This window comes from Impatiens glandulifera, chromosome 6, assembly GCF_907164915.1.
Source record: "Impatiens glandulifera chromosome 6, dImpGla2.1, whole genome shotgun sequence".
Taxonomy (NCBI): domain Eukaryota; kingdom Viridiplantae; phylum Streptophyta; class Magnoliopsida; order Ericales; family Balsaminaceae; genus Impatiens; species Impatiens glandulifera.
This window is the reverse complement of record NC_061867.1, coordinates 51,527,192-51,554,574: the sequence shown is the minus strand read 5'-3', so window position 1 is coordinate 51,554,574 and position 27,383 is coordinate 51,527,192. Positions and strand designations below refer to the sequence as shown.

General features: G+C 29.9%; 5 protein-coding genes across 7 annotated transcripts; 1 reads left to right on the top strand and 4 right to left on the bottom strand.

Annotated features, from left to right (window-relative positions):
• Positions 1-6,882: 6,882 nt before the first annotated feature.
• LOC124942261 (glycosyltransferase BC10-like) lies at positions 6,883-9,302 on the top strand. The gene is made up of 2 exons (XM_047482726.1): positions 6,883-7,466; positions 8,491-9,302. Exons 1-2 carry the CDS (start codon positions 6,960-6,962, stop codon positions 9,130-9,132), a joined length of 1,149 nt encoding a protein of 382 aa, XP_047338682.1. The 5' UTR covers positions 6,883-6,959; the 3' UTR covers positions 9,133-9,302.
• Positions 9,303-11,303: 2,001 nt separating this feature from the next.
• LOC124941414 (pentatricopeptide repeat-containing protein At1g10270) lies at positions 11,304-14,426 on the bottom strand. 2 transcript variants are annotated; one of them, XM_047481736.1, is made up of 2 exons: positions 11,738-14,426; positions 11,304-11,472 (listed from the first exon to the last, which is right to left on the bottom strand). In XM_047481736.1, the coding sequence occupies exon 1, from the start codon at positions 14,341-14,343 to the stop codon at positions 11,755-11,757; it is 2,589 nt and encodes an 862-aa protein (XP_047337692.1). In that variant the 5' UTR covers positions 14,344-14,426; the 3' UTR covers positions 11,304-11,472; positions 11,738-11,754. The 2 variants fall into 2 exon arrangements, with proteins under 2 accessions (XP_047337692.1, XP_047337693.1); XM_047481737.1 differs by lacking the exon at positions 11,304-11,472 and adding an exon at positions 11,538-11,651.
• A 948-nt stretch (positions 14,427-15,374) lies between these two features.
• Positions 15,375-17,090, bottom strand: LOC124942117 (pentatricopeptide repeat-containing protein At5g66520-like). Its single transcript, XM_047482542.1, has one exon. It carries the CDS (start codon positions 17,048-17,050, stop codon positions 15,425-15,427), a length of 1,626 nt encoding a protein of 541 aa, XP_047338498.1. The 5' UTR covers positions 17,051-17,090; the 3' UTR covers positions 15,375-15,424.
• Positions 17,091-18,753: 1,663 nt separating this feature from the next.
• Positions 18,754-20,942, bottom strand: LOC124941084 (cytochrome c). Of its 2 annotated transcripts, none has more exons than XM_047481348.1 (3): positions 20,698-20,930; positions 20,351-20,484; positions 18,754-19,092 (listed from the first exon to the last, which is right to left on the bottom strand). In XM_047481348.1, exons 1-3 carry the CDS (start codon positions 20,807-20,809, stop codon positions 19,000-19,002), a joined length of 339 nt encoding a protein of 112 aa, XP_047337304.1. In that variant the 5' UTR covers positions 20,810-20,930; the 3' UTR covers positions 18,754-18,999. The 2 variants fall into 2 exon arrangements, with proteins under 2 accessions (XP_047337304.1, XP_047337305.1); XM_047481349.1 differs by lacking the exon at positions 18,754-19,092 and adding an exon at positions 19,159-19,846 and having other exon boundaries at positions 20,698-20,942.
• A 1,168-nt stretch (positions 20,943-22,110) lies between these two features.
• On the bottom strand, positions 22,111-25,148 carry LOC124941966 (AP2-associated protein kinase 1-like). Its single transcript, XM_047482358.1, has 9 exons — positions 24,625-25,148; positions 24,241-24,406; positions 24,054-24,104; positions 23,777-23,959; positions 23,545-23,644; positions 22,909-23,456; positions 22,750-22,797; positions 22,521-22,613; positions 22,111-22,392 (listed from the first exon to the last, which is right to left on the bottom strand). The coding sequence occupies exons 1-9, from the start codon at positions 25,086-25,088 to the stop codon at positions 22,198-22,200; spliced, it is 1,848 nt and encodes a 615-aa protein (XP_047338314.1). The 5' UTR covers positions 25,089-25,148; the 3' UTR covers positions 22,111-22,197.
• Positions 25,149-27,383: the final 2,235 nt, after the last annotated feature.

The following is a 27,383-nucleotide window of genomic DNA, read 5'->3' as shown; positions in this document are numbered from 1 at the left end:
ATGTTTTAATTCACTTATTTTGTCCATCATTTTTTTATTTTCTTAAGCACGTCTCAAACAAATTTGGACAACTCTAATTCATGGTTCATTAGTGCAAATGACTTAATAATATTGAATATATATATATATATTTTTAAAATATTGAATACTAGTTTCTCTATAAAATCTAGATATTATTTAATAAAAAAATATTAATATTCTCTAAAATATAAAATAATTTGTATTTAATTCAAACTAATAATATTCTAATTTAAAAGAATCATACTTATAGAGGATAATTTCACTAATAGTTCTCTGATTTAAAAGGGTGGTAAATAATAATAATAATAATAATAATAATAATAATAATAATAATAATTCTTAAAAATAAACTTACATCAATAAATTAAATTAAATTGTATTGGGCAAATATCAAGAACACTTGACATTGATAATAAATACATAAAATTATATAGAACCAATAAGTTTTATTTATACATTTAACATTAAAAAAAATGTTGCCTTTGATTTGGTACTCAAGCCCAAGGTGGTATGCAAAATTGGGCCTCCACATATCAAAAATTATTTTTTTATTAATTTCACTTTAAAGATATAATACTTTGTTTTTGTCCAATATTTATACATATCATTCAAATATCCATTTGAATCATTGAACTTGATTTCTAAAGAATCACCTTCCCAAATATTTGTGAATTTTAGAAAAGACTTTTATTTGTCTTTCCATATAATCCAAATTATTGTTTTCCTACATTCATAACTGAAATTACTATTTACAAATTTTGAACTCTAACAAAATACTATAATGTCTTTTCTGAGTAAAGAATCAAGCAAAAACTTGACACAATAAAGTCTTTTTCAAGCAAATGAAGCATAAACTGATATATTTAATATGTATCAATTATAAACAAACTTTAAATAGGTTGGTAAAATTCAAAATCTAATTTTTATTATTTATTTATGTTTTGTGTTAATATAAATAAAATATATTATATTATATAATGAAAATAAAAATTTATGTTAGATAAGTAATTTTATAACTGATGTATTTTTTACACATTTATATATAGAATAATTGTTTATATTATTTTTACACTTTTTTCCATAATTCACTTTATTAAAACAATAGAAAATTTAATTTATACTTATTTTTTATTTTTATATAAATCAAATATATTATATTATATATACAAATAAAATAAACATATTATAAAATTTATGTTTAAATAAATAAATTTACATTAAAAAATAAAATTATAATAAAAATAATATTTCAAATTACTTATAATTAATATATAATAATAAAAAAATATCATTCTCTAATATTAATATTAGGTCATTCAAAACTTCAAATACTAATTTTTTTATAATATCTATCTATATTTATTTATTTACTAATTTCATAATAGTATAAATACATGTAGTATAAAAACTAATTTTTATAACTTATTATAATATTGGTTAAAGCCAATTTGGTCAATGAATTTCCGATCAGATCATAAAACACCGAGTTCGAGTTCGAGTTCGAGTTCGAGTTCGAGTTCGAGTTCGAGTTCGGCTTTAACAGTTTCCTTAAATCATTTTGAAGAGCAAAGGAGAGAGCTAGAGAGAAAAGAGTGGAAAACAAAAAATTCATTATTGTTAAAACTTGAAAGTTTCAATTTTTTTGAGTTTTGAGTAATAAGCTTTTGTTCGTTGTGGGTTCATTGGAGTGTGTTCATAAACTTATTTATAACCTGTGTTAGCATCTAAATTCTCTCCATTCTTCATGTGATGATGTAATTTTTAAAAATTCTATTGAGAAAAAAATGTCATTTTAGTATTCTAGCTCACAATTTCTTGATATTATGATTTAGTTTGGTTCTAGATGTATAATGTAGTGAAGACCAGATTGATTTGGACGTTCGAAAACATCTAAAAAAACACCTAAATTCAAAATTTGGACTTTTGGCTTTTAGGTTTTGTTCTTGAAGTTAGTTGCACATGGGTTGTTATAAACATGTTACACACATTTCAAATGTGATTTAAGAGTCATTAGTGTACCTAAAAAACACTAAGTCCCTATTTCAAAATATGACATTACGGCAGAAATAAAAAGTAAAAATAAAAAAACCTATTTTTCATGTTAATGTTGTTTGGATTAGTGCAGGAAAGTTGTATTTTGTTTGATATGTCAGTTTAGAATCATAGATGGATTTCGAAAAAAGGAAGAAAAGATAAAAGCTGTTGAAATCCGTTGGGTTGGTTGGCCTAGTAAACGACTAAATCTCTCTATCTTAGCTTAGTTTTTTATCAAGTCAGCGACTAAGGCTTTTGGCTTGTCTTCCAACCTTAAATGAAAACTACCATCTGACCTTTTTTTTTCCGCTCAGTTTTAAGTTTAGAATTACGACGTAATCTAATCAACATTTTTGGAACATAATGATACAAACTTAGTCACATTTTAAGCTTGGATTTATCTTTAGATCATAGCCGGCCTCGACTTTTGGACTGCCCCAGCCTAAAAACAACGTGAATTTTGATCGCTAAAAAAATAATAATAAATTAATTTTGGTGAAGTTAGAACTCATAACTAAAATAAACTTAAATTTTGATCCCAAACCACTAGGCTAAATTATTTTATAATTATAAAATACTAGAAATCTTTTTTTTATTTTATTTAATGGGTTGCCCTAAGAAATGGGCTGCCCCAGCCCGGGAGTTTGTCGGTCTTACCCTAGGGTCGGCTCTGCTTTAAATGTATGCATTATAAAATGATAAATAAATAAGGTGTAAAATAATATTATTTTAATGATCAAGAGTTTAGAGTAGAGACCGTCATTTGACGGTAAAGATGACAATGAGGCAGTTTGGGGCGGGGAATTCATTTACCATCTTTGTCCCGTTTTTTTTTTTTTAATTTTATTAATACCATCACCGTCCCGTTTGGTTTCGTTCGGTTTCGAGGATTCCCTGCAGGACATCGTTAGTAAAATATTTTTTTTAAATTATAAAAAAATTATATATATAAATTTTTTAATATAATATATATGATACTATATTGAAATTTTATATTATTATAAAAAAATAAATTTACGATTCTTATAAAATATAATGAATAAATAAATATATTGGTGATTTAATTTATTTAATTATGTATAAAGTGTTCGGGGCAAAATCGGGGTGAGGTCGGGGAGGGAACATAAATATCATCTCCGCCCCATTCTCGTTTGATTTTGGGGAAAATCGTCCCAAACGGGGCAATTCGGTTCGGTTTTCACGGAGAGGTTTCAAATTGTCATCCTTATTTGACGGGCACGTGACATATATCGTTGATGTAATTTCTTGATAAACAAATTATGTGGCAATTCTAAAAATTCCAAGCTTTTCCAAAGAAAACATTTACATGAGCTCTAATCGCGCCTAACATTATCGTCTCACTCGAAACTCAAAAGAAATGTAAGTTATGAGACGACAATTATCACACGAACCTCCCAAAAACGAGATAATTATAAATATTAATATATTTTTTAAAATAGAGTAACAATTTAGATATTTTTTTACTTAAAAACAGTTCTTCATAACTCAAAATAAATAAATCTTTTAGAAGTGTATAATGAATCAAGAAGCTTTGAGAAAATATGTATTTACTTATCTTTTTCGTTTCTCTTTATTATTTTCAAAATTAAAATTTTTATAAAGTTTTTTTTTTAAGTTGGCACTATTTTAATGAGATCATAATTTATTAAAAAAATTATAAAATATTTAAAATAAGCTCAACATTTTATATACTTTTTACACGAACAACTTGTGCAAATTTAGTGTAAAATATTATTTCAAAATTTAACATAGCAATTACATTATATTATAATTAGATAATAATAACATTTTATTGAACATATATCAATAAATTTCATTACTAGTATTTAACAAGAACTATTTGAAAGAATGTGTTTTCTTTTTATTTTTATTTTTATTTTGTTATAAAAATCTTTAAGTTTATGTTATTTTTTATGTGTAAAAATATTTATAAATTTTGTGGTGCATGTGAAATTATGAAAACTTGCTGAAATTGCCAAAATGTACTGAAAATTGTCTAGAATATTGCTGAAATATGAAAAAAGTTAAATATTTGATTGTTGAAATTTTTTTAATTTTTTTTTTATAATAATGTAAAGTGTTTATTTTTTACTTTCATTACATCCTTGCTCATTTAAGTTATCTGAATAATTTTTAAATAATTTAATATATATATTTTTAGCAATCATTTCATTTATTATATTAATTAAAATAATAAAATATTATTTATTTTTAATAAATATACTTTAACAAAATAACTTAACTTTTAATCACACAAAATTATTATATTTTCATATTCTCTCTATTTAATCTAAATAAATTAATAAGTGTTTGGAACATTTTTTTTATAAGATATTTTCTTAGTTATGATTAAAACAACTCAATAACACATACTTCTTTATTGTTATTTCAGTATTGATATTTCAGGTTTGAATTTTAAATTGTGTCATATAAGGCTCCAATTATAATAATTTTAATTATTTAAGATTTTTCATAAATGAATAAACTTATGCCATCTTATTTTAACAAAATAGTTTTATTTTCTTAATTAATTTATAATATTTATATAAACAAAATAACAATTCTTCTATTTTTTTTTCATTTTTTTAATATATTTTCACTCATTATACATTTTTTAAGTCATTCAATTCGTATTTGACAGTTTTAAATGTGTATATATTAAAAATTACTCAATTTAAAATAAAAATACATCCAAATTGATACATTATATACAATATTATGTTGTTATAAAATTATTTGAAAAATAAATTTAAAAAATCTATCTTTATTCAAAGTTTCTCAAATCTTTATTAGATTACACACCTTTATAGAATTTTCCAAACCAACTTTAACAAATTAGATTGTTTAAATCTCGTTTCGTCCAAAACATCTATAAATATAATTTTATTTAAAAATGTGACAAATTAATTAGAAAAATGAAAGTATACGTAAAATAAGATAACACACGTTTTTTCATTTGGAAAAAGTCGCAAATGACTAAAACTTTAATAGTTCGAGTCTCATATTGCACAATTCAAAGTTCGGGCCACTTTTAATAAAAACGATTCAAGTTCAAGCTTCGAATAACAATTGAGTTATTTCTTTCTTCAAATTAATTAAATAAATATATATATATATATATATATTTTCCTAAAAATAAAAAAATTATTTAAAAATAACCTAAGATCAAACAAGCCTATGGTACCCAATATTCCTTAAATATTTTATATTTATTTTGTAAATATAGATAAATATTTTGGTAATTTGACCAAAAAGTATTTGGCACAAAAAAAAGAGTGTATTTTCATTATTTAAATTTTGTTATTTACTGTTAAGATATTATATATATTTATTTATCTTTATCAACATATTATTACATAATTATAACATATTAAATATCTCTAACAATTTAAAAAAAATAAATAAAAAAAAATAATAATTTGAAACAATTTAATTAGTTAACATCTAGCCAAGGGCCTAGCAAGATACGATCATTATTAGTGTTGGTCAAGCTAATACCCGACCTGGACCCACTTCTACCACTAAGAAAATTCCTTTATTCTCTTCCATTTATTTGATTTAATACAAGCCTTGTAAAACTTAAAGATAAAAACAAATTCAAATTTATCACAAACTATTTTTTATTATTTATTTTTAATTAAAATTTATTATAATAAGAAAATTAACACGATTACACACCTCTCATTCCAACTCAAAACACTTTTCTAATAAAAATTAGTTTAATAACCATTTGAACTCAAATTTGAATGGTGTAATGTGTGACTTTAATTATATAATTATGTCACATAAGAATCTAATTATCACAATTTTAGTTAGGTAAAATTTTCTCAAAACAAAAGAATTTTATCTACTTACTTAAACATAGTATTTGTAAAATAAAATAATTTTTTTTTTTTAATTATTGTCACACATTACAATTTTTTTAAAGCATTCAAACTGTTTTCGATAATTTTTTAGGTATATATCTCGAAAAAATAATTAATATAAAATTTAAACAAAATTAAAAATATATATATATAATTTATCTATATTTTAATTTTTTTTCAAATCTTTAACTAGATTACACATTTTTTTAATTAATTAAATCCACCTCAACAATTTAGAATAAGTAAATCTTAAAAATAATACTTAATTTTAAAATAATATTCAAAACGTATTTAAATATTATTTTATTTGAAACAAGATAAATTAATTATAAAACAAAAAATAATACGATAAAATAAGATGACAAACATTATATTAATTTTAGAAAATTTTAAATTACTAAAATTTTAATAATTCGAATTTCATTTAACAGGTTAAAGTCTTAAATATCTAGAATTAAACATAAAAATATAATAAACCAAAATGAGAATTCAAATAAAAATAATAATAAATTATTTGATTCAGACAATTAAAATATTATAATAAATTTACTAAATTTATTATAATATTATAATTGGAAAATCAAATTAATTGAAATTTATCTAATTAATAACTTAAAATAAAAATCAAAACTTTTCATCTTCCTCAAGACCGCCATTCTTAAATAGCTGTCCACATCTCTCTGATTCGCTTATCTCTCTCCTTCCCCCCTCTCTCTCTCCCTCTCTCTCTTCTTCTACAAACAAACGATTATGGATCTGTAGCAAAAAAAAAAAAACAGGCAGAATTTGAAGAATCCATCGAAATTTCAAGGTATAATCTCAATTTCAAGGCTAATTGAAATCAACCCACCTCGCCGAAAAGGAAGCAAATAACGAAATCGTTTCCTTTTAAGCGATTTATTTGAATTCGATAACATTAAGTTATTGATTATAATTATTGATTTTTTCATGCAGTATGATAAACTAAAGAATGGTGGATTGGAATTCAATTTTGGAGTTATTTAGACTAGAAGAAAGATGGCAAGGAGTAGTAGATGTGACAGAGATGAATTTGAAAAGTATCAAATTACAGGAATTAGAGATTCAACAGTTGGGTTATTTAGGGTTTTATTGATTTTGATCTTTTTTGTTACTGGTGTTGTAATAGGGTTAACATCAAGTTCTCATATTTCATGGTATTTTAGTTTACAAGGAGATCGAAGGTATAACAGTAATAATAATGATAATCATTATAATAGTTTTAAGAAATTTAATTGTTCGAATAATCATAGTATGTTGGATGATGAGTTATTTTGGAGAGCTTCAATGGTGCCTAAGAAGGAAGAGTTTCCATTTACAAGAGTTCCTACTGTTGCTTTCATGTTCTTGACAAGAGGATCATTGCCTTTTCTGTCTTTATGGGAATTGTTCTTTAAAGGTCATCAGAAGTTTTTTACAATTTATGTTCATGCACCACCTGGATATGAATTCAATTCATATGTTTCGAGAAATTCACCCTTTTACAACAGCCAAATTCCTAGTCAGGTATTCAATCATCTTCTTATGTTTATTTGAACTGTCCATGATGTTTTTGAATTGAAATTGTTGATGCATGTTTTGAATTCCATATGAGTCTTATTTGGTTGATCATTTGGACTGACTATCATGATGATCAAAGGGAGTGTGATCGATGACTGTCGAAGAATGAAAAACAGTTATTTTTCTAGTATTATCACCACCCTTGGGTGTGATGTACTGAATTATTCATTTGGAATTTGATATGAGTCTTATTTGTTTGATTATTTGGATTGAGATGAACAAAGGGGGTGTGCTCGATGACTGTCAAATATTGAAAACCAGTTTTTTTCTAGTATTATCACCACCCTTGATTGAGAGCCTTTTGTTGGGTGTGATGTACTGAATTATTCATTTGAAAATTGATACCAGTCTTATTTGGTTGATCATTTGGATTGAGGTGAACAAAGGGTGTGTGTTCGATCACTGTCGAAGATTGGAAAACAGTTATTTTTCTAGTATTATCTTCCCCTTGACAAGATTGAGAGCCTTTTGTGAGTGTGATGCTGTCATTTTTCTTTATTGAAGAAACCGAATTATTACTGAATTATTCGTTTGGAATAACATGCTTACGAGCTGATCATTTCATTATTGATGTTTTGTAGTTTTTCTCTGATTTCCTTGTTCTGTTTGGAGTATTGGATCATTTGAATCGAGATGAGCGTAAGATGCTTTGTGGGATTAGGTGTGATCAATCAATCCGAGATTGAAAAACGTGTTCTTTTTGTATTATAACCAACCTTGACAAATGCATTCCTTCCTTCTCAACCTAAGACAATGATGATGTTATTTTTCCCTTATTCTGTTTGGACTTATGATGCATTTTGGGATGATCACAGTGGTCTGTATAGAGTAATGGTCTTAATTCCAAATGAGTCTTATTTGGTGAATCATTTGGTTGGAGATAAATCAAAGATGCTTTGATGGATCTTATGTGTTTTTCTTTGGCTTTCTTTAGTGTTTCATACTAAATTCTTTCCTTGTGAATTTTCAGAAAGTTGAATGGGGATCAGTGACGCTAATCGATGCAGAAAGGCGACTATTAGCAAATGCACTTCTCGATTTCTCAAATGAACGGTTTGTTCTCATTTCAGAAAGCTGCATTCCCATCTACAGATTCCAAACTGTTTACAATTATCTTCTACAATCCGACCATAGTTTCGTCGAGTCTTACGACGATCCCTCGCGATACGGTCGAGGAAGATATAGCCGATATATGTGGCCAACCATCAGGCTTTCGGATTGGCGAAAAGGTTCACAATGGTTTGAAATCCAACGGTCTCTAGCTATCGCATTAGTTTCGGATACAAAGTACTATAAACTATTCAGGAAGTATTGCAAACCGTCTTGTTATCCAGACGAGCATTATATTCCGACGCTCTTGAATATGTTTTATGGTTCGACTAATGCTAATCGGACTGTGACTTATGTTGATTGGGCGTTAGGTGGTCCTCATCCGACTTCTTATGGAAAAAGTAATATAACCGAAGGGTTTATAGAGAGTATTAGGAATAACGGGACGCGATGTTCTTATAATTCGGGGAAAACAACAGTTTGTTACCTTTTTGCGAGGAAATTTTCGCCGGATGCTTTGGAACCGTTGATGAATCTTGCTTCGACGGTTATGAAATTTTGAATTATAGTTTTTTTTTTTTGTTAATATGGGATTATTTATAATGGGGTTCTTTTTTTTATACAGTTTATTTTGGTATGGGATTTGGATAGCGATTAAAATATTGAATCTTGTACATTGTATAGCGATCGAAAGATTGAATTGCAAGAATATAAAACAAATCTTTGGTACCATTGATATGTTTTCTTAAAATTTTCTTGATTTGATCAAATGTAGCAGGTTTTTGTTGCTTAAGTGGTATTTGAAACATAATGATCATATAATGCAAGTCAATTGTAATGTACAATTTGAGCTAGGTATTTAACATTCATTACTTAATCAAGATTCAAGAGCTATTTATTGTTTTGACTTCAATGTGTTCTTTTGGGTATGTTTTAATTTTATTTTCAAGGAATGAGACATCCATGGTTTTGAAACTCTTCTTAGATAGATCTAAATTACATTGACCCAAAATGTGAAGCATTTGAAGTTAAGAAGTTTTTGATATTTGAGGCAAAAACACTATTTTGTGTGGTTGGTTTTATTGATTATATGAAAATTTTGATCATTATCTATAGTTGTTGAAAACAAATGACCAATTATTTATTAGATATAACCAGGTGACAGTGTAAATATCAATGGATCTAAATTACATTGACCCAAGATGTGAAGCATTTGAAGTTAAGAAGTTTTCGATATTTGAGACAAAAACACTAAATTGTGTTGTTGGTTTTATTGTTTATATGAAAATTTTGATTTATTAAATATAACCAGGTGACTGTGACTTAGTGTAAATATCAATGGATTTAAATTATATCAACCCAAAATGTGAAGCAATTGAAGTTAAGAAGTTTTTGATATTTGGGACAAAAACACTATTTTATATTTATTAGATATAACCCGGTGATTTAGTGTAAATATCAATGAATATGACAAGGGGGTTTCCAATCATCGTTCAACGGTGGTCCAGCTACGCAACAACTTACTTTTATCAACCTTTTTAAAATCGATATACTATTTTAACAGCTCCTCCTTCCTTCCAAAGATATGCTGGCTTACCTTCCCTGTTGATTCTTCTCCGCCCTAGAAGCAGACACCTTAAGTGGCATTGGTCCTCCATCGTATCTTTAAATGAGAGTACAACGTGGTTTTTTTTAAAGGCATCTCTTCTCAATTAAAGAATAAAATAAAAATACTCTTTTAAAAGTAAAACCCCAACAACAGGGTACATCTCTCAATCGAAACAGCCTCATTACTAGATTCACCTAATCATCGCCAACATAACCAAAATATTTCTAAAAAAAACGTGAGTCTACTATAATAATTTCATAAACACCTAGCAAAGATATGACAACAAATAAAGTAGCCATAGGTTCGGATGTGACAATACCATACCAATAATTACCCAGACTTAACATAAATGTAGCCACTCGAGCCATTCTATAAAGGGAGAAATTAGCACTACTTGGTGAAATTGGTTCTTTTATCATCAATTTCAAACCATCCGCGAGGGATTGTAACAATCCAAATGACACACTGCGTCAGGACCCTTTCGACGTTACTTTACGGTCAACTAGCACTAAAAAGCCCCCACATGTCTACGTGAGGACCGATCTATATCTAATAGATTGATAAATAAGTTTGCAAACAATTTGGCCAACTATATACAAGTTGCAACGACATTATTCCATTACATTTAATTAAAATCGAATAAAGGTAACAATCACATACCAATAAGTTGGACAAGAGATCATGTCTACGAGCTTAGAACATAATTCAACATGGTCAATCATCCTCCCCATTTCGGTAATATTTTTCTATCGGATAATAAATTGTAGTAAATGTAACAAATGAGAAACATTTTAAAGATAATTCATTGTTGATAAAGACAATGATACAATTCTCTTTACTACATGAGCTACCCTGTTAGTTATGGAGTTGTCTTTGCGTGTACTTTGTTCTCATGCATCCTAGTCATAATCAAACCTTTATAGGTTATAATTTACCAAACCAAATTAATTGACTATTATCTTCTATTTAATTATCCACCGCGAAATTAAATCGTCATCTAACATTAACTCTGAACCAACTTTGATAACCAAGAAGATGACAAAAACTGAAAGAATGAAAAATAACAGTTCATAATGACACAATCAAACACATCTAAAATATATCAAAGGGATAAGGGACATCCAAAAATAAACTTTGAATAATTATGTGACAAATTGAGTATGTATAACATCTAATATCCAATTTGAGATTATATTATAAAAAAAAATAGACATACCCTAGCCCACCAATTTAAGTGGTAAGAATCTTGGACTAAGAGATCGTGACTCTGTAATGCTACTCCAGGGAAAAACTCTGGACTCAAGAAAATTTTATAAATATATTAAAATACTTGATACATAATTGAAGCAAATAATATGAGAATAAATAAACTTAAGTAGTTATTATCATTTCGATGTAACATGGAGCAATCATGAATACAATATGTTATTGTTTTAATTCTCATAATTTTACCAATTGAAGAGTTCTGCAAACTAAAACAAATCAGAATAAGGCCGATTTCCAAAAATGTCCAATTAAAGATTCTCATAAATTATAAAGGCAAGAACAATGAACACACCTGAAGCTTGCGAGAAATCAATTGTATGTTGTGTCTCTTGATCGCACCTCCGGAATCCATGTGGGGTTTCCATGTATAGTTCCTTCCGCATTTGATTGCTGTCCTAGGCTTCCTTGTGTGTAGTACCCATGAGACTGTTGTTGTTGTTGCATTTGAGTCTGCCCTTGTTCCGGTCCTGTGTATTGAGGGTTGTGTCCTGGCATATGAGATTGTGATTGTGAATACCCATTCAACTGTTGCTGCATTTGAGGCTGCCCTTGTACAGGTCCTGGCATTTGAGATTGTGATTGTGAATACCCATTCAACTGTTGTTGCATTTGAGGCTGCCCTTGCACAGGTCCTGGCATTTGAGATTGTGAATACCCATTCAACTGTTGTTGTATTTGAGGCTGCCCTTGTGCAGGTCCTGGCATCTGAGATTGTGATTGTGAATACCCATTCAACTGTTGTTGTATTTGAGGCTGCCCTTGTGCAGGTCCTGGCATCTGAGATTGTGATTGTGAATACCCATTCAACTGTTGTTGTATTTGAGGCTGCCCTTGTGCAGGTCCTGGCATCTGAGATTGTGATTGTGAATACCCATTAAACTGTTGTTGAAGTTGGGGATGCCCTTGTACTGGTCCTGGGTATTGAGGGTTTCGTCCTGGCATCTGAGATTGTGATTCTGATTGTGAATACCCATTAAACTGTTGTTGGATTTGAGGCTGCCCTTGTACTGGTCCTGAGTATTGAGGGTTTCGTCCTGGCATCTGAGATTGTGATTGTGATTCTGAATATCCATTAAACTGTTGTTGGATTTGAGGCTGCCCTTGTACTGGTCCTGGGTACTGAGGGTTTCTTCCTGGCATCTGAGATTGTGATTGTCCTTGAAAAGATCCTCCCATAGGTGGCCTACGATAATAAGAATTACCTTGACCTTGAACAGGATTTCTTGTGGCGAAAACTTTCTCAACTTCCTCAACCCGTCCTACATTTCCAAAAGCCTCTTTAACAAACTCCTTCATAGTAGGATTAATACCAATATTGTAACTCATCATCTGACGAAGCAAATCCAGACTGACATCGAAATTGCCTTCATTACAAAGTCCTCTAATTACAACATCATAGGTTGCAATGTCTGGTTTAGGATCCTTCTCCGCCATTTTCGTTAAGATGGGAGCACACTCCAAAACTTTACCATTCTCAATCAATAAGCTAAACCATTTGTTTGCATAATCTGGAATAACCCTTAAGCCAGCTTCAGCCATCTTTGAATACTTATTTAAAGCATCTTCTATTCTACCCAATTTGAAGTAAGCATCGATTAACGTTCTGTAACTAGTAACATCCGGGCATAAGGATTTGGAACATATTTCCAAATACATCTTCTCAGCTTCATCAACCATATCGTGCTCGCAACACCTTATAATCATGTTATTGTAACCAGCTACATCCATTGAAAACGGTTTGGACCCTACCTTCTTGCCTGATTTTCTAAACGTTTCTAACGCTTCAGAAATCTTACCTAACTTGAAGCATTCATTAACCATAATGTTAAAAGTTTCAGAATTCACTCCTTGGAAAACAGGAGGGGTGTGAATATCTAGCATGTTTTCAAACATAGCCATGGCTTCCTTCTTCTTGTTGTGTTTCAGCAAAACCTCTATTAGGACATTGCAGGTCGCGGGAATCATCTTGAATTGTCGATCGAGTAAAGATTTGTACGATTCCATCGCTTCCTTATCCTTTCCTTGGTTGAAGAACCAATCCATGAATGTTGCATTCACTATACCGTCGTATACTAGACATCTCTCTTTCAATTCATCAAATAGTTCATTGGCCTTATCTAAATTTCCTAGATTAAGAAACCCGGAAATTAAATTATTGTAAACAAGAGAATCAGCTCCATGACCTTTACTAAGCATTTCACAAAGAAGTTCCACAGCTTCCTGAATTCGGTCAGCATCAATCAATCCTTTTGTGAGATGTCTGTAAGTTACATGTGAAGGACTGAACGGTGCATTCTCTAGTATATAACGATAGAACTCAAGAGCAGTATCAACACGGCCAGCATCACAGTGAGTATTGATAAGAACATTGTAAGAGACAACATTTGGTACAATATTGGATTGTCTGTAGAAGTATTGAAAGAGAGCAACAGCATCATCGTAACGCTTAGCTCGATACATCGCTGCCATGATTGCATTACAGGTGAAAACAGTCGGACGCGTGTTGGAGAAGACAGACTGTCTTGCGATGATAGAAGCGTTGTTCAGGTCTCCTGCACGGATGAGAGATTGAACTCTATTGTGGAGATTCAAACGAGGTCCAACTAGAGCGGAAGTTGAATCAGGGAGACGAGGTGCGTTGGGGTCAGGCGGGGGACGAGGTGCGTTGGGATCGCGACGGAGAGCGAGAAGAGGTGGTTCGATGCGGAGTCGACGTTTTCTTCTGCGACGCTCGGCGGCGGCTTCTTCGGCGGAGGAGAAGGCGAAGGACCTGGATTGAAGTAGAGAGTAAGGTTCTTGCGATCGGAATTGAGGATTGATAGCTTGAGTGGCGGCGACAGGGGTTGAGAGTGATGAAGAACGACGGATGGATCGTAAGATGATGCGACAAATAGTCATAGTATTAGGTAAACAGAGGAGATTGAAATGAAAAACCCTAGTTTTGCAGACAAGAGGAAGGAGATGAAGGTTGAAGGCTTACTTAAACCCTAAAACCCAATGGTGGTGATGACAAATTATCATTTTATTTTGGAAAGAATATCATTATTTTATTCTTTATAAAATCATACCAAATACATAATATAATATTAAAAAAAAATTGATGTAACAAAAATATAAATAAGAATAGGTGAAGTTTAACACAAAAATAATAGAAAAATACAATGTTTAAAATATTACCAAATAAATCATATTTGGTCTGAATAGAATATCGGACGGAATTCGAATTTCATTTTTTTGTTTTCGAATCGAATTTTAAACCAATTTGAAAATATGTTTTACAAATTGATTTTCGAATTAGAGTTTCAACTACGAAACCGAAATCAAATTTATTTTTATTATTTATTTTAATTATATTTATTTATTATATAATTTATATATATAATTAAATAATTACATATTTTATTATATATTAAATTAGGTCCGTCGCTAGTCTTCATGTCTCTAAACTTTAATAAAAAAAACCTGTAAAAAAAATGGATGTGCAATTATTGTAATATAGAGTACAATTGTGTAGGGTGTTCAATATTTAGTTTGAATAAAATATCTAACCAATTCGAATTTCAGTTCGGTTTTTGAATTAACTTATAAATAATAAAAATTCGAAAAACCTGAATCAAGGACTCGAAAACTGAATCTATGAAGACCTGTTTTGGTCGATTTATTTTATATTTAGTTCAATTTGCTCAAAAATCAAGTATAATAAGAGTGATGTGGTGGTCCACCGTGATCACTAAATATTCTTAAACATACTCTTAATGTTTAAGAACTTTGGCATTTTATATAATGTTATGATAAAATTTATCTAACAAGAATCTATTTATGCTATAGCACAAAAATTCATGTCTATAAAGTCATGAATTCTGAGTCTTGGTTATGAGCTATTTTCAAATAAAATTGTTTCAAATGAGATTCAATAAATAATCCTTCAATTTCTTACCATAACAATGTATACATATATTTCCCCGAACTTATTGTGTTTCTATCGAATGGATGAAACATTCTCGACAATTGTTTTCCCAATTATCTCAAGTATACCATAGATATCCGATGAACACTTATGTTCTCTATCTCCGACAACAAAACGATGAACTTTTCCCCGGTCTTCAATTAAACTCCACCCCGCACCTTTATTACCCTTCCTATCCCTCATTAACCTCCTAACCCTAACTACATCGTCCCATTTTCTCGCATTTGCATAAATTCCCGATAATTGCACGTAATGTCCATCATGGTTCGGATCAAGTTCGATCACCTTTCTCCCAATTCGCTCGCCCAATTCAACTTCCCCATGAATCTTACAAGCACCGAGTAACGTCGCCCATAACCCTGACTCCGGTTTAACCGGCATGTCCTCTATCAATCGAATAGCTTTCTCAACTAACCCGGCTCGACCCAAAAGATCAACCATACAACCAAAATGTTCCATCTCCGGTTTAATCTCATAAGTATCGGTCATCATCTTAAAATAGTACTCGCCTTCATTCACTAGCCCGGCTCGGCTACACGCATTAAGAACCCCTATGAAAGTCACATTATCGGGTCGTAAACGTTTCTTTAGAAAACTCTCAAAGAGTTTAAGGGCTTCTCGTTCGTGGCTATGGGAAGCTAAACCACAAATCATAGCATTCCATGTCGAAATGCCTTTATTCGACATGATATTAAAGATGTTCTTAGCTTCTTCAATCGATCCACATTTCGCGTACATATCGATTAACCCCGTTTGGATTGGGATTGTTAATGGAAAACCGGATGAGTCGATGAATTTATGAATTTCGCGTCCACGATCGAGTAAACCTAGTTGGGCGGTTGCGGATAGGATTGTGACAAAGATTGCTTCATTTGGTGTCAAACCATTGTGTTTAAGTTGTTGAAAGCATGTTAAAGCTTCTTCTAATTGTCCGGATTGTACATGACCATTTATTTTTATAGTCCATGATATAAGATCTCTTTCAGGCATTTCATCGAACAGTTTCAGTGCAATATCAATCTGACCATTTCTTGAATAAGCACCTAATAATGAATTCCAAGTAACAATATCACGAGATTGAGAACAATCATCAAACACCCTCTGCGCAAAATCAATCATAGAACAAGAGCTATACAAATGGATTAAAGAATTTCTAATGTAAACATCATAATCAAAACCCATCAATAATATATGGGTATGAATTTGAAATCCTTCAGTAATCGCCAATGCCTTAGCGCAAGCTTGAAATAGAAAAGGGTAAGTATACTTATTGGGTTTGAGATGAACATGTTTCGTCATGAAGGCGTAGAGCTCTATCGATTGAAGCGGCGACTGGGTCTTAGCGAAGCAGCGGATCAAGTTGTTGGCGGCGAAAACAGTTGAGATTTGGGCGTGATTGAGGATTGAAGAAACGTAATTTGATGGGATTTTTGGGGAATGTGATAATGCGGCGATGAGTGAACCGATTTGATGTGGGTTGCCGGCGAGACCGGCGGAGATGATATGGGCATGGAATTGTTGGGTCTGACGGAGAGAAGGATGAGGAGGGAGATGATGAATAAGAGTAGAAAAGTTGAGATTTGAAATTGGTTTTCTCGAGAATGAGAAAATGAGATTTGATTTGAAACTATTGAACATAGAAATGGAAGCTGTGAAAATTTCTCTCACTAGTGTTCTGGTAAAGAAGATAAAGTAAGATCTTCATTCATTCAATTATGTTTTGTAATACAATACTAAAATTTAATAAAAATGTAAAATTATAAGCTTATTTTGATTTTAAAACTAAACTAGTTAATTATAAAGAATCTTACCCAACAAAGTATATAGGATTGATTTTAAAACTAAACTAGTTAATTATAAAGAATTTTACCCAACAAAGTATATGATAAGACAGAGGAAAATAGGCTAACTTCAAAATTACGATATTTGCAAAATTCAAAAATTTCTCTCTATCCAGATCGTTTACCAGAAAATAATCGAGATGATAACCCCAAATATGTAGGTATATCATATCGGTCACTTCAATCCAAATTTTCCAGTAACTACCGAAAGACTCTAACATCACTTATTGAATCGAGTAAATTTCTAAAAAAAATACTTTCAATACTAATCATCCCTTAGTAATGCAATGAGTGTCGATTTCACATTCTCATAACACATAAAACGACATAACATAATATCATTTAATTTATTAAATTTTCATACACTTTGTTCGTAAGAATTTCAATACGAATAACGTTTAAAACAAACACTAAATTTTTAAAAAAAATTGAAGAACAATTATAATGTCACTAAAATACGAATAGGTAAGGAAGAACTAATAAAACAAATCAATCATCAAACAAATATCTTTAAAAAAAAACTATAATCTATTTGTTTTTCTAACACAATAATAAAAAGGTTCCTAGCTTATTTTGATTTCATGTGTAATTGGAGGGCAATGCCAATGCTAGTATCCTAGCTTTAATTTACTTAGTTTGGTTAAAGTGTCAAAATAAGTTACATAAAAGACTAATTAATTTTGAGCTTAACCTTTGAAGTTTAAGTGTGAGACTATTATTGGGAAGGAGTTTCCTAAATTTTAAAATAAATACCTATTATATCTAATAAAAAGCATGATAAAAACTATATTAAAAAAATATAGAAATTAAAATTTGGCTGACAAATTATATTTAGTTATATTTCTTATTCATAACATTTTATAATGGTATAGTTTATAAATTATTTTAATTTTATAAATTTATGAAGATGAAGTAATTTATATTATAAATTGAAAAAGAATGATTAATTATTCAAATAAATAAATTCATATATTTTTTTTATCATTATATTACTTTTTAAACTCATTTATTTCCTAATTAATGTTATATAAATTATATATGCAAATAATAATAAAATAACTTAATATTCTTTAAAATAAACATTTAAAATTTAAATAAAAATTTCAATTATAATGGCTTTAAATGGTTAACAAATGAATAAAAAACATCAATCAATACTTTAAAAAATAATCTTTCTGCTAAATAAAACTAGAAAATATACTATATTAAAAAATGATTATATAGAGGAAAAGCATAAATTTTAACTTTCTAAACTTCCATTTATCTTTTCTTCTACCTTTGGATAATTTGAAAAACTAAACTACATGGTAGGAGTAACATATAAGTATTACAAATCATTTTTGAACAAATATACCAAAATTTTTGATAATTTTCCTATCTAAAAGTATTACTAACTTTCTACACTCTTAGTATATATTTAATAACTCAAGCATAATTAAGAAAGGGTTTATAATATGGCCATATTTCCTATCATAACTTTCCCATAAGGGCAATAATAAATAACCAAATAATTGAGTATATATATATCCTCAAATTAAGTCATATAACAAAGTACAAGAGAAATGCCAATGAAATCATAACAAAAATTTCTCAAACACCATTTACCATTTGAGAAACAGACCCAAAGGGATCAATCTTATTAAATACAAACTAAGATGTGTTCATCATCAAAAGAATGCCAAATTAGACACCAAATATTCTTCTTGATTGCAACTCACCACCATGTCCGGTTTTCGCAACAAAAAATTAAGAAGTTGCTTCCTTCAGATATGCTATCAGGTCAGCACGCTCCTGTGGCTTCTTCAACCCCGGGAAAACCATCTTAGTCCCCGGGATATACTGAATCCAAACCAAACACAACGCACATTGTTAAAATCAAATGGATTACAAATGGAAAAGTCTATCAAACAGGCAGATGAAGTGCTCAAATGTATAATAGTAAATCAGTTCATTGCCAACCCAACTTAAAAAAGATTCTAAAAACATCCTAAAATTGAAGGAATGTAAGAGTTATCATTTGATGAAGAGTGATAACTTGGATTTAATCCAAATGACCCCAAATAATTGTATTCAAATAATGAAGACTGATAAAATGGATTACAAATGGAAAATTCAATCAAAAAGGTAGATGATGTTCTCAAATGTATACTAGTAAATCAGTTCCTTGCCAACCCCAACTTTGAAAAGATTCTAAAAATATCCTAAAATTGAAGGAATGTAAGAGTTATCATTTGATGAAGAGTGGTTTACTTGGATTTAATACAAACAACCCCAAATAATTGGATTCAAATGATGAAGACTGATAAGATTTAATAGTCCCCAAGATATACTGAATCCAAACCAAACAACACAACCCACATTGTTAAGATCAAATGGATTACAAATGGAAAAGCCAATCTAAGAGGTAGATGAAGTGCTCAAATGGATAATAGTAAATCAGTTCATTTTCAGCCCAACTTAGAAAAGATTCTAAAAACATCCTAAAATTGAACTAATGTAAGATCATTTGATGAAGAGTGGTTACTTGGATTTAATCCAAATAATTTGATTCAAATGATGAAGACTGATATGATTTCATAGTCCCCGGGATATACTGAATCCAAACCAAACACAACCCACATTGTTAAAGATCAAATGGATTACAAATGGAAAAGTAAATCAAAATGGTATATGAAGTGCTCAAATGTATAATAGTAAATCGGTTCATTGCCAATCCAACTTAGAAAAGATTCTAAAAACATCCTAAAATTGAAGGAATTGATGTTAATCCAAATAACCCCAAATAATTGGGATTCAAATGATGAAGACTGATAAGATTTTATAATCCCCAGGATATACTGAATCCAAACCAAACACAACCCACATTGTTAAGTTCAAATAGATTACCAAATGAAAAAGTCAATCAAAAAGGTAGATAAAGTGCTCAAATGTATAACAGTAATTCAATTCATTGCCAACACAATTTAAGTAATGCAAGAGTTATCATTTGATGAAGAGTAGTTACTTGAATTTAATCCAAATAACCCCAAATAAATGGTATTCAAATGATGAAGAATGACAAGATTACATATCAAAACCAAAGAAACAGGAATAGTACCTTCTTGGGGTTAAGCAAGTAATCATAAAGTGTCTTCTCTTCCCAATTCACAGCCATACTCTTATTTGCAGCAGAATAAGAATAACCTGCAGTTGTTCCTGACTGCCTCCCAAATAGACCATTCAGATTAGGACCTGAAATTGAAATCAAGCATCGCATATAACTATTTGATTGATTCTCATCATTATGTTATCATTCAATTATGCTTTAATCAATATGAAACCAACCCAGATCCAATAATCCACCAATATAAAAAAACAAATCGATAACAAAAACACCCAGATCTAAAGATTCAAAACAAATAGAAACCCAGATCGAAAGATTCAAAACGAAGAATATAATGTTACCTTGCTTATGTCCTGCGCCTTTTTCAACGGTATGACACTGGGCGCACTTCATCTTGAAGATCTTCTCTCCAGATTTGCCATCGCCGGGAGGAGCTTCGGTGAATGATGCCATATCCAAAAGAAAGAAAGAAGATTGAGATTATTGAAGATCAAAGCTAGATGAAAGAATGGAAGTTTCTTCCTTTTCTTAAGAGATCTCAGTTTCTCTCTCTATGTATAGAGAGAGAAAAGTCTTCTTTAACCTGTTTTTGACCAAATACCAGAGGAGGGGACGGCGTCCGCGTGCCTTCTAAGCAGTGTGAACACGTCAGTGCCTCAAGAATGTGCATTTGAAATTACATAATTACCCTTAAATACATTATAATAAAAATTTTCTAGTAACTTCTAGAGTTTGCTATAATTTAATACTTATTTCCTTTTATTTAAATATAAATAGAAAATAGTTAACATAAATTTTTGAAATTTACGATTTGGGCTTTTATTGTTACCATTATAAAAAAAAAAAAATTTTAATTGTGTTTAACCGTTAACATATTATATAATATTTATAAATAAATAAAATATTAATGTAATAACAGAGGTATGGATTAACGAGAAGATTATTAAGACATTAAAATATATATTTTTTAAATAAGTTTCTATGTTCTACAATTAAATAAGTTTATATGTTAATTTGTTTAATGGAGAATTATTTAAGTTTTAATTTGTTAAATTATTATAAAATATTTTATTTAAATTTTATAAAATTTAAATAAATGTAGTTTAATATTTTAATTGATGAGTTTAATAAAAAAAAAAATTAATATAGTAACATAACGTGACACCCTACTATTGTAACTTTCATTTTCATTTAAAATTTTAAAATAAAAATTAAATTAGTAACTTTTGATCTATTAATCTTTGTTATTTGAACTTAGTAAAATTTTAATGATTAAATTATTAAAAATATATATAATATAATATTTTTTTAATGTAATAAACTAATTTTGACAACAATTTTAATTTAAGATAATTTTTGTCAGTTAATAGTGAATTAAAAAGTAATAATTAAAAAAAAATCTCGTATGAACTTTTAACCGTTTCTGACCTTTTTTTTTATATATATTTTAAGATCATAACCCTTTTTATTATGGTATTAGGAGATTTTTAGACAAACATATTAAATTAATTAAAGTCATAAGATCGTATATCTAAAAAAATATAAACGATTAATAAAATAATTATCTTTTTTCTTTATAAAATAATCGAATCAAATCTAATCACTGCCTTTTCGGTATTGCTAAACATTAGATATGTCAAATTATAATTTTGTATAACAATGGAAATAATATCAAATAAACCATATATTCAATTCAATTGATTTTTTTAGATGTATATAAATAATTATATTAATATTGTTTAAGCCATAACAGATCAATGCATTAAACAATTTATTTGAAAACATGAACAATTCATATATAAGTACCTTCTATTTATTTCAAGCAGATGAAAGGAAAAGTACTAAAAACCCGCCCATCCAGCAGGTTGGGAAGCCGAAAAGCTACTGTTAGTGTTCTTCGAGTCGCCACCACCACCCGAGAAAGTTGGAAAAGACTCGGCCCCAAATCCCCAGCCTGAATTTGGGTCAGGATTTGGCGAATTGTTTTCGAATAATCCTTGTTGGAGTTCCCAAATTGTACCTTCAATCTTCTTATTCTTCAAAAAATTAGAGAAACACAAACCATCAATGAATTTATAACAATTTTGAAATACTATCTAAATATGGATATTGATGAAAAATGTTATATAATGCACATTCGTAAAATTGGTGATGGTTTTGTTACCTGATTTGTTTCGTCGAATAAATCTTTTGGCTCGGGATTTGGAGAACTGTTCTCGAATAATCCCGGTTGGAATTCCCAAACCATCTCCCTTTGCTGAGATGAGAATAAGAGAAAACAATCAATCTTTTATAATATGTTTGAAAACCGTCAATAAATAAGTTATGTTTTCAAACAAAATTTTATTGACGATTTCTCATCTAGATCACTAAAAAGATAATCTTTTTGTTACCTGAGGTGTTCCATCAACTTTTGTTCGAGTTGCCAATTCTTGTTTAAGCTATTGGAGAATAGTAACAATCAGAATATAGATAAAACCTTCAATAAATAAGTTATGTTTTAAAACGAAATTTTATTGACTATTTCACTAAAAAAATAATCTTTTTGTTACCTGAGGTGTTACGTCAACTTTTTTTCGAGTTGCCAATTCTTGTTTAAGCTCGTGTAACTCTTGTCTCTGCGATCGACAAATAGCCGATAGCTTCTCGAATTTACTCATAATTTCATCCTTTTCTACATTAGCTTGTTTAAGTTGTTTCTTCAATTTCTCAACCTCACTATCCATCTTCATTTCCTTCTCCTTCTCCTCTTCATTCCCTGATTTCTTGACGATGACTTGAGAGTTTAACTTATCCATATCGAATTCTGCCACGAAACAGTTAAATGCTTCATTCCCAAATGACGATGACTTTGATCTACGGTTAGGTTCTCCTTGCACATTCTTCAAATTTGGCCGAGGTTGAATATTTTCTTCTCTATGTGGTACAATGTTTTGAGGAAAAGCATCCCACTTGGGAAAAATAGGTTCTTCAACAAACTTGACAACATTTACGTCCTTGGCATGCTCGGTTGTCCAAAAAGCCCCGAGATGCCCTGCATTTCCACCGGAAGGTTGAGGCATTGGCATTGGTTGATTCTTATGCTTAGTCTTTTGAATCCCTGATAAATTCCAACGAATAATTCTATTTTTCAAAAAAGAAACAAAACGAGCTTTTGATGCAAGTTCAAGAAGCAAAATGAGTCTAACCTTCAAGGATATCAGGAGCTGGCAGACTTGATTCTGATGGTCTATCAGGCAATGACTTTTGTAGTTCTTCTGGCAATAGGTTGTTAACACGAAACCATACCTGTCACCAAAAGAGACATAAAAAGGTATGAGAAAGTGTTTTTGGACAAGATTTTGTGGCTGAAGCAATAACCATGATCTAAAACTAACCTAAATTCAAGGAGATGAATGGCCAATCAAGCAAAGCGCTTGCCTGCGTGATATCTGGTCTGGCATCGGGTGAAGATTGAAGCATGTCTTTGATCAAGCTTGTGATGTTAGTACTGTACTTTGGTGAATCTGGAATACGATAATTCCCATTTAAAATTTGTAGCTTTGATTCTCCATCAAATGCCAACTTTAAGTAGCATATACGGAATAGGAGACAACCTAAAGCCTGCAGGATAAGAACAACAAACTGCATTGAATGGACACCTTATAACTTTGAATTGTTACAAGTCTATATTTGTGAGGGAGGACAAAAAACTTACCCAAATATCAACCTTTTCATTTATAACCTCTCTTCGAAATAGATCCCACATCTATGAGAGAAAAAAACGGTAACAATGAATATGAATTGTTCCATTTGAAAACACTAACTGTTTCTAGATACATAAACAAAAAATTGATATTGATATGTGTTGGCTAGTTAACCACATGGATTGTTGTTCAACTAACCTCAGGAGCTCTATAGGCAGGTGTTGTATACTTTCTGATGTTATCTTCTTCAATACCCATTTCTTCAGCCTTTTCAAATCGCTTATGGTTGGTTGATATACTTCCAAAATCGCATAATTTCCACAATCCATCGTGTCCCAGAAGAAGATTTTCAGCCTTCAAGTCTCTATAAAGGGACAAACAGATAGAAATTAAACTGGAAGCTCTTAGACAAATCTAAAACTAAGAAGAGGATTGCTAAGGTAAATCATAATTCATTTATCTAGGCCAATTTCCAAGAGTTCATCACTGCCTAAGGCACAAATCCAGCAGCATAATAATATCCAAACTCCATTAACAGAAGGGCATCTGAAAAAGAAAAAGAAAAAGCATTCTAATGTATACCTGTGAGCAATAGGTGGAGATTGGCAGTGCATTGCAAATACTGAATTGCAGATATCCCTAAATATGACAAGAATCTGTTTCTCATCAAAATAACCAGCTCCTCTGTTTTCCAACACATTAACCAAAGACTTCTCACAATACTCCATCACAAGAAGTGCTTCTTTTGTCCGTCCCATGTCAAAAATGGCGTGAGCAAATAGGGGAACAATGTTGGGGTGTCCTTTGAGAGATTTCATTGTACTTATTTCTTTCTTCACTAGCTCTAACGATTCTTCGTCGATACATATGATATGCTTTAATGCATACTGTTTTGAACCATGTAGTGCTTCTCGAGCTAAGTAAACACAAGAGAATCCACCCTCAGCTATAGCATTGCGGACATGAACTTTCAGATTACCAATGTCAATTGTCCTTCCTTCAAGTCCTGTTTGATCCTTAGGCATCAACTGTTTGAATCTCCACATGCTTTTTTAATATGATGTTTCACAACAAACAACTGTATTCATGGCAAATGAACATTTTCACTCAGCATTTGCATCAATCATTGAATAATCCAAATATATAAAATATTACCAGTTCATATAAGATACATTTACATCTACATCAATTCCAAAGAACACTCGACCAAAGCATTATAAATTAATAATCGTCATATGCATACGAATCAGAAGCGTAAACATAGAAAGCGAATCGCAGCCAGAATTTGATAATGAAGCCGTAGATGACGAGCTCAAATGAACATTTTCACTCAGCATTTGCATCAAACAATGAAGAATCAAAATATAGAACATATTACCAGTTCATATAATTATAGATACATTTACATCTACATCTATTCCAAAGAACACTCGACCAATAGTAGCTAGATCGACATTTCAAAGCATTATAAAATCAAAATCCGTCATATGCATACGAATCAGAAGATAAATCATAGAAAGCGAATCGCGACGAGAATGTGATAATGAAGCCGTAGATGAGCTCAAATGAACATTTTCACTCAGCATTTGCATCAATCATTGAATAATCCAAATATAGAACATATTACCAGTTCATATAATTATAGATACATTTACATTTACATCTACATCTATTCCAAAGAACACTCGTTCAATAGTAGATCCACATTTCAAAGCATAATAAAATCAAAATTCATCATATGCATACGAATCAGAAGATTAATGATAGAAAGCGAATCGCAACGAATGTGATAATGAATCCGTAGATGAGCTCAAATGAGCATTTTCACTCAGCATTTGCATCAATCATTGAACATATTACCAGTTCGTATAATTATAGATACATTTACATCTATTCCAAAGAACACTCGACCAATAGTAGATCCACATTTCAAAGCATTATAAAATCAAAATCATCATATGCATACGAATCAGAAGCTTAATGATAGAAAGCGAATTGCAACGAGAATGTGATAATGAAGCTCAAACATAAGATCTAGGACTAAGGATACATTACGAAATGAAGTGAATTATTAGAACCTGTTTATGGAGACGATAACAATGTGGATGATTCTGTCGTTGTGTGATCGATTAAGAACAGAGGATTTGATCAAAATCGATGTATGCGAAATCTAGAGCGATGAGATCTGGAAGTGAGCACCTTTGTCTTTCTCATAAAGGAAGCTCGGGTTTGAATGATGGAACCGGTAACCGCATCTCTTTGGTATGTATATAATCGGTTCGGTTGATTAGGTATATAATGTAAATAAAAAAAAATAACTCTAACTAAATCTTCTAGCAAAAATAAAAAATAAATAAATTATCCAACACGAAAATTTTCGAAACAAACAATTAGTTCTCTTATCGACTTCACAGATTTTCCGACAATAGTTAAACTCCAATTATCAACCATCCCCGATTTCTGACTTGTCCAACATAGTTGTTAGTAAAATAAACGTATCCTTAATTGTAACATCCTACAAATGTCGATTGATACGAGCTCGAAAGTACTACTTAAGCATGATAAAAATGTCATTTCAAATATTAGAAACCATAGAATGTTAGACTTCTTAGCATGGATTGGATCCAAGAATTGTAGTAGACCATATTTAAAAACTAATAATTTGATTTAAAAGTTTAAAACAAACAAAATTGAGAATTTACATATATAATCGTTAAACATTTAAAAATTCATAAAATCTCAAAAGTTTAGGTTGAATAACTTTTAATAAATTCGTTAGAATCGTCACTACTTAAAAAATTAGTGATTGATGTCAGCCGAGCTAACATAGTTAATCTATACAAACTCATGTTTACTACATTAATTACTTAAACCTCATTTAGATTCAGTTATTTAAATAGTCTTATTTTAAAATTAGATTATAAAAAGTTAATTTATTTATTTTAAAATTTATTACTATTAATAAAAAAAATAAGAAAAGAATAGAAGTAATTTAGTATTTAGGTGGACACATTTATTAATTTATTTGATTTACAATATATATATATATATATATATATATATATTTATATATATATATATATTTATATATATATATATATATATATATATATATATATAATGTTAGATTATTACCAACAAGTGCTTGTTTGATGTTAAGTTTTTTTAAATACCTTTTTGGAAAAAAATATTGTTTAATAAAATAATTGGTTATTTTAATTTTTAATTGTTCAATTATTATAATTTTTTATTTAAATTTTAAATTTTAAATTTTATAAAATTAAAATATATATATTTTGGTGGTTGAATTATGTGAATGAATGATTAAACGAAAATAAAAT

Coding starts and splice junctions, on each gene's coding strand:
- LOC124942117 (XM_047482542.1), bottom strand. CDS start 17,050: ATGTTCAATAGTTTCAAATCAAATCTCATTTTCTCATTCTCGAGAAAA.
- LOC124941084 (XM_047481348.1), bottom strand. CDS start 20,809: ATGGCATCATTCACCGAAGCTCCTCCCGGCGATGGCAAATCTGGAGAG. Junction 20,485..20,697: donor AGGCGCAGGACATAAGCAAG/GTAACATTATAT, acceptor TTTCAATTTCAG/GTCCTAATCTGAATGGTCTA. Junction 19,093..20,350: donor ACTTGCTTAACCCCAAGAAG/GTACTATTCCTG, acceptor GTTTGGATTCAG/TATATCCCGGGGACTAAGAT.
- LOC124941966 (XM_047482358.1), bottom strand. CDS start 25,088: ATGTGGAGATTCAAACAGTTGATGCCTAAGGATCAAACAGGACTTGAA. Junction 23,960..24,053: donor ATGAAAAGGTTGATATTTGG/GTAAGTTTTTTG, acceptor CTTATCCTGCAG/GCTTTAGGTTGTCTCCTATT. Junction 22,614..22,749: donor AAGTTGATGGAACACCTCAG/GTAACAAAAAGA, acceptor TTCTCATCTCAG/CAAAGGGAGATGGTTTGGGA.
- LOC124941414 (XM_047481736.1), bottom strand. CDS start 14,343: ATGACTATTTGTCGCATCATCTTACGATCCATCCGTCGTTCTTCATCA.
- LOC124942261 (XM_047482726.1), top strand. CDS start 6,960: ATGGCAAGGAGTAGTAGATGTGACAGAGATGAATTTGAAAAGTATCAA. Junction 7,467..8,490: donor ACAGCCAAATTCCTAGTCAG/GTATTCAATCAT, acceptor GTGAATTTTCAG/AAAGTTGAATGGGGATCAGT.